General features: G+C 57.4%; 1 protein-coding gene across 1 annotated transcript in view; it reads left to right on the top strand.

Moving 5' to 3' along the window:
- Positions 1-2,870, top strand: part of PQLC1 (PQ loop repeat containing 1) — a gene marked incomplete at its 5' end in the record, with an annotated part of 66,835 nt that extends 63,965 nt beyond the window's left edge. The window contains one exon of the mRNA XM_008583636.1: positions 985-2,870. Within this exon, the coding sequence (XP_008581858.1) occupies positions 985-1,186 (202 nt within the window). The remainder of the gene's footprint in view (positions 1-984) is intronic.
- Positions 2,871-6,700: the final 3,830 nt, after the last annotated feature.

Genomic DNA, 6,700 nt, shown 5'->3' with positions numbered 1-6,700 from the left:
TCTCTCCCCTGCGGATGCAGGACTGCCTAGTAGGTGCTGGTGGGCTCTTGGAGGATGTGCCATGGGCTCCCTGGGGAGCAGCCTCAGTACTTACAGGAAGAGATGTGTCACTGCATTGTTTAGGCAGCAGGTGGTTGCAGAGGTTTATTGAACGTTCCTGGGGTGTTGCTCTGTGTGTTGTGGACATCGAGACTAGGTGTGGCCAAGCCAGCCTGAGGGCAGGGGATGCTCTGCGGCGCCCTCAGTCCAGGTGCTGAGGGGCCCCTGGCACTTAAAAGGAGGTGCAGGCTCCTCATCCTGGTGTTAAAAAAGCGGGGCTGAGGCTCTCTGGGCTCCTTGCATGCAGGGCATGTCCTGGCCACGTATGCACTGCAAGTCTTAGCTCTTGATGAGCCTCCATTCCTCCAAGTCATCACTCTTTTCTCAGCTACCAGGCCACTCATCCTCCGTGAGGCTGTGCTGTCTAGTTTAATTAGCAGTAAAATTCCCTCCTGTTGATGGAAATGGGTCTAGTTTAAACACAGGTTATGCAGGAAGACACATGTGTGTGCATGTTCATCGCATGGCAAATCAGGACATTAAATGCAGCTGCAAGATACAAGGACGAGGACCATGGGTGGCTAGTGCTCCTTATTTACTCACTGAGGGCCTATGTGCTCCTAGGGACTCAGCGGAGACATTGGGAGGGAAAGTTTGCACCAATTACCAGCAACGGGAGTGCCTCAGTCACTGTGCGAGGGGGCCTGTGCCCCAGGAGTGCCCTGAGAGCAGCTGCTTTGCTCTGCTGTGGGCCTAGCGTCAGCATCTGGAGCACTCGGGTCCTGGGGGAAGCCGGAGTGAGGGGGCCATCCCTCCTTCCAGGCTCCTCCCATCATACACGGGATTGACCAACTGTGAGGACCTGTCCTCCTGGCATGTCCCCGACCCCCTGGTGTGTACCCGGACCTCTTGACATGTCCCTTGACCCTGTCTCTGTCTCCACAGTGTCAAGATGGTGCTCATGTGGACAAGCGGTGACACCTTCAAGACAGCCTACTTCCTGCTGAACAGCGCGCCCCTGCAGTTCTCCGTGTGCGGCCTGCTGCAGGTGCTGGTGGACCTGGCCATCCTGGGGCAGGCGTATGCCTTCGCCCGCAGGATGCCCGCACCCCATGTGGCGCACCCTGCCAGTGCCAAGGCTCTCTGAAGAGGCAGGAAACAGGACGTGTGACCCTGGCCATGGGTTCCGGCCGGCCCTGGCTTCCCTGCGTGGGGGTTGGGCACACGGGCCAGGCGGGTGTGGAGAGATGGTATCTGGGCAATGGGTCTCCATTCGTCTCTGCCTGGGGTTCTGGGGCAGGTGGGGCTGGGGCTGGGGTTTGTGTTACCACCTGAGGACAGCAGAGTGCATCTCACACTCTGAGGCCATGTGTCGGGTGTTTTTAAGGTGATGGAAAAACCAAGTGTTTTCTCCCACTTCCTCTCTAAAACATCTGGCTTGGACCTGAAATATGCTCATCAACCCGGGAGATGGCAACCTTAGGATTGCTGAAGGTGCGGGGCCCTTGGGAGCCTTCTCCGAGTCTCGGACCAGCCTCTCAGATCTGCCTCAGTGTGCAGGCTGGGCCCAAGGGGGCCTGCAGCCCACAGGCAGGACTCATGTGCCGGGCAGGTGAGTCTTGAGGCTGGGGATGTGGAGGTGAGAGGGAGATGTGGCGTCAGAAGCCCACCATGTCCTGTGAACAGAGCCTGTGGATTCCATGTGACCCCGACCAGACGCCCTAGATGGACTGGGCAGCCCAAAGTCAGGGTCAGGGTTTCTCTTCCCTGGTACATGTGGGAATGAGGCCTTGAGGATGCAGAGAGCCGACTGCCTCCTAGGGCTGGCCCTGCCACTGTCGTGCCCCACAGGGCCGAGACACCTGGGCGCTGCCCCTTCCTGGGAGATGCTGTATGGACTGTGCAGGGTGAGCTGTGCCTATGCCTGGCCAGCCTTGCCGGAGCGAGCTCAGGCATGTTCGAGTTAGAGCCAGTTCTCCTCGAGTCCAGAGGACACGGCAGGTGTGAGGAACCCCAGACCTTGTGGCATGTGGCAAGGCTGAGGGGGTGGGTTCAAGGCTGTGCAGATGCAGCCTGGCTACCTCCTGGAGGAGGCTCCGCTTGTGAAGATTCCCCGAATTCTGTGTGTCATGCACACAGGCCAGACACATCCCGATCTCTTTTCCAGGACAGAGGCCAGCTTCAGGTCAGGGGTGGGGATGCTGAGGGCAGGCGTCCTTTTAGCGTGCAGGGTCCTGGCTGCTGGGACACACTCTCTGTTGCCGCTGCCCTGGGTGCCCTGCCATTCTCTGTCCACCCAGAGTGATGGGTCCACAGCTCCACTCTGGCTGCGTCTGGCTGTGGTGGAAGCCACTGACTGACATTCTCTTCCCATATTCTGCCCCCACCCTGCCCCTTTCAGTTGAATATGAGGTCATGCCGGGCTCAGCCCTGTGCTGACTCCAGCCAGCTCCCAGGCCCAGTGTTCTAGATGCTTCTGTGTGCCCCCACGGGCACCCTCTTCCCTTCTGCTGGCGGAGGGGCTGTGCCGATGCTGCCCACGCTTAGCACCAAAGCTCGACGACAGTGTTTTTGCTGTGGCTGCTGGGAATCATTCAAAGCGGTTTCCTCCTCCTGAGTTTTCCTCAGAAAAACTCTTCAATGTGGTGAGTGAGGACCTCATTTAGCTCACTCAAGCTACTTTGAAAATGTTTATTTTTTTTAAATGAAGTGAGATGTCAGTAGCAGTAATTGCCTCCAAATTAAAACACCACTGGTTGCAGGCATGGTGACTGGTGAACGAATGTACCCCCACATGGCGGCTTTGAATCAATAAACTATTTGAGGATACAGTGTGGCCTGTGAATGGAGTTGGGGCAGGGGCCCCAGTCCTGAGGGCCCAGGAAGGGTGGCCCAGGTGCTGGCCTCTGCCCAGGCACACCCATGTCCCCTGGGCCACCCTGGAAGCTGGCCCTTCCCCAGGGTGTGGCTGGGGCCCTTGTGGCCTGGGTTGCTTCCCCAGGCCTCCTCCAAAGGATAGTCGCTTAGGATGATGGCCGCCGCATGCCAGGGTCTGGGCCGGCTCTGAGGCTTCAGGCTCAGTGGCAGGATGGGAAGTGTCCCTTTAAAGGCCAAGAGCAGAGTTTCCAGAGACTTGTGATCACAAGATTGGGAGTGCAGCACAGGGGGATGAGTGCAGCACAGGGGGATGGAGCAGTTTTATCTTTTCGAGCAGAGCATTTACATTGGGGGCAATGTGTAAGCTTCTCATGCAAAAAAACATCTGAGACTCACTTTTCCCCAGACCCGAAGTCCGTGAGTTTCTGTGGCCCTCCCTCTCAAGGAGGACAGTGCTTTGGAACACGTGGTGATGCCACCTGGGCGGGCAGCAGCTCAGAGCTGAGTCTCTCGACACTGGAGCAGACGGGAGCTGTGCAGGCTGGACAAGCGCATGGGCCAGCTGCCTCCGCCTCCTGGCGCCTGGCAGCACTGACAGCTGAGCATGTCTAGTCCTGGAGCTGCCCTGTTAGTCTCAGCAGACCCCAGAAGCACCTCAGGGTGGGCGGGTACAGGTCAGCGTGGATGGGGGCGTGTGGGTGCCAGTTGGGTTTGCATGAAGGGCCGTTCCAGCAGCTCTGCAGGCGGGCTTGGGGCTTGGTGGTTAAGGCCAGCAGATTCCTGGAATGTCTCACACAAATCACCCTCCTCAAAAATCGCCCTCTGCAAATGCTGAGGGGAAGCAGAGATCTGAGATGAGGCATTTTTAGGATGTGAAGCCAAAAGGGTTTTAGGGTCCACTCTGGTTTTAACAGTAAGAAAACTGAGGCACAGAGACTCCCCTGGCACAGTCGTGTAGCCTCTGCTTGGATGGCCCTCTGCTTGGATCGCCCCGGGAGTTCATTGACTGGGGCGATTGTGACCCCGGCTGCCACAGCTCTCCGTGACCACATGTTTGGCGATGAGAGGTTGGCTGGAGCCTGCTTCCTTAGCAGGAGATGGAAACAGGTCTCAGCACAGCACTTGAGTGGAGACGGTGCTGGAGTGAGCAGGACTGAAGCCATGTTGGGACCTAAAATCGAATGGGCTATATGCAAACTTTAAAAGGACACAACTTTTTTCTTGGCATGCGTTTCTCTGAGTTCTCTCTTTTCCCATGGTTACTTGATATTTCTAACTTTGGTTATGGGGCAAGAGGACATTATTTACATGAACGTAAAGTTGTTTTCCAGCCAGCCTGGAGCTGCAGACTCGCATCTACTACCCAGACCCTGAGATAAGGATGGGAGGAGAAACCAGGCAAGTCTTGCAGAGACCTTGCACCTGAGACCTTGCATGAAACCCTCGCTGCTCACGGGCCCCTCCCTCCTGCTTTTCAGCTCCCACATTCCATTTCCTCAGACCCTCTTGTAAAAGCCCCGAGTAAATCTGAGTCTGGGAGATGGCTTTAGTCTGGCCATTCTCCTTCAGGTTTATCGGAGAGATATGTCAGCCAACGTCTCTCCTCAGGTCACTGGTGTTCCTGAATAAAAGCTGACTTCCATTTTCAACATTTGACTTTTTAGCGGTTTATTTTTGAAAGGGGGCAGGCAGCCGGACCTGTGCCTGGTGACAACCGTAGCTGTATTTCTAAACCAAGCCCCTGCGATACTCTTTGGTCATTTTCAACAATGGACACTGAGGAAGCAGCTGATTTAATGCCATGTCCTGCCAGGGTCCCATGACAGGTGCTTCCAGTGTGGATTTCAGCAGTGTGTGAGGGAGCTGGGGGGATCCAGGGGAGCTCACGTCCACCTCACCCCAATGGGGAAACAGGCCACAGTTAGCAGAGGCTGCCCTGAGCCCAGCCCGGCATCCGTCCTGGAGGCCTGTGTGGGAGGGTGTCCCACCTGGGTCTGCAGAGGGAAAAGGGAGCCCAGGGACTGGGGAGTCTGTTTGCTCAGTAGGAAGTGTGCCCCCCACTCTCCTGTTCTCAACAGAACTGACACCCCACATCCCAGTGACCCAACGTGGCCTCTGCTGTTCTGGTTGTCCCTGGCCAGAACCACTTCAACCCAGGATAGGGAGGGCGAGGCCCGAGACCTTCCTGTCACTCCCCACCACTTACCTGGTCTTCTCCGAGGGACAACTTGGACTTATTTCTGGGGGTGGAGGTCATCAGCACCGTGGGTGATCCCTGGGCTGTCCTTCAGCCCAGGTCTGTTAGCCGTTACCGAACTCATTCCTGAGCAAGACCCAAGGCTGTCACTGTGGGAGGCAGCCCTCTGTGGGTGCTTGGGGTCTGAGGACCCACCCTGTGTTGAGGGGCACAAGGGGGCATCAGCTGACCTGGCACAGCAAGCGGAGGCAGGTCTGCACCCAGGCTGCTCTCAGGTGCCACCTGCTGCCACCAACCTCGAGGACGGTGCCAGAGCTTTTGTGCAGGTGGACTCACCTGGTCCCTGCATTTCCCGTGCTCTTTCTCCAGACCTGTGTTCCTTACAGATCCCATCCCTGTTGGTGTTGGCTTGGCATGTGTGTGGGCCCAGTAGGGAAGGAGAAGGGGCCCCTGCCCCAGGGGGCACAGGAAACAGGGGCAAGTGCTCACCCGTGCCAAGGAGAGGTGGCAAGTGGAGCCCCACAGTCCTCGCCCTTCAGCCTGGCTCGGGGGGGGGTGGGTTTCAGGCCAGGGACAACAGGGTGGCACATCTGGCCTGGTCCATCTTGGACAGCTGGTTCCCTGCCCAAAACAAAAGCGTCCATCTGCACAAAGGGCTGATGAGGAAGTGAGTGGGCTGCAGAGTGGAGTGGGGGAGGCTCCGGGTGGACTGGCCTTCCGTTCACTCGGACCCTGGAGGAATGCTTCCTGGTCCCAGTGAGACCAAGTTATCTCAGTTTCCCTGCATCCAAGAGCCCTTGTCGAGTTCCTGGATGGACAGACACAGTGGCTGGAGCCCAGGAATCTATGCCCATGCCGAGGTATTACTGGGGGGAAGGAGGAAGATGAGTGGGGAACGGAGGCTGCATCATGGTGACCCACCCCGCGCCCCTGCAGAACCCAGCTGTGGCGTGAGAATCCCAGCCCATCCCAGCCCTGGATTCTGTTCTTAGCCTAGCACCGAGAACACGCAGCCCTGCCCTTGGGGGAAGGAAGCCAGTGTGAGGCTGGGCTTCTTGTGCAGACGTAGATGAGGGACTCAGGCTTGCTGCTGTGCACACCAGGCTTTGGGTGCAGGACATCTTTGTGGTCAGAAGTGCCCTGGTGGGTCCTGCTCCCCCATGATCACAGACCCTGCAGACCACAGGCGACACCCGAGAGGAACTCAGCAGAGAGCTGTGTGGGAGAGGCCAGCACTTTTTATTGGGTTGCAGAAGAATCTTGGGAAATGCCTGCAGCAGCAAGGGCCCCACACACCTCTCCCTTCTCCTGCCTCTGCCCCACACTAGGGCTGTGCAGACAGTGGGACCCTGCAGGTGACGCAGGTCCTCCTCCTGTGGTCTGGGGCTGTGGGCCTCAGGTGTTGTGGCTGAGCTCATCAAAATGAAAAAGTACAAAGCAGCATGATTCAGAAAGTTCCATGCCTCCTATCTCCTCCCTGAACCCCCTCCTCCTGTGGCCAGGTATGGAGGGTGGAGGGTTCTTTCTTCCATTTGAGTCTTAGGGAAATGTTCCTATAGGGAGATAAGGCGTCCCAGAGCAGGAAGG

Source organism: Galeopterus variegatus, unplaced genomic scaffold (assembly GCF_000696425.1).
Source record: "Galeopterus variegatus unplaced genomic scaffold, G_variegatus-3.0.2 Scaffold2985, whole genome shotgun sequence".
Classification (NCBI taxonomy): Eukaryota; Metazoa; Chordata; class Mammalia; order Dermoptera; family Cynocephalidae; genus Galeopterus; species Galeopterus variegatus.
The sequence above is the reverse complement of the archived record's forward strand: the minus strand, read 5'-3'. Positions and strand labels throughout refer to the sequence as shown.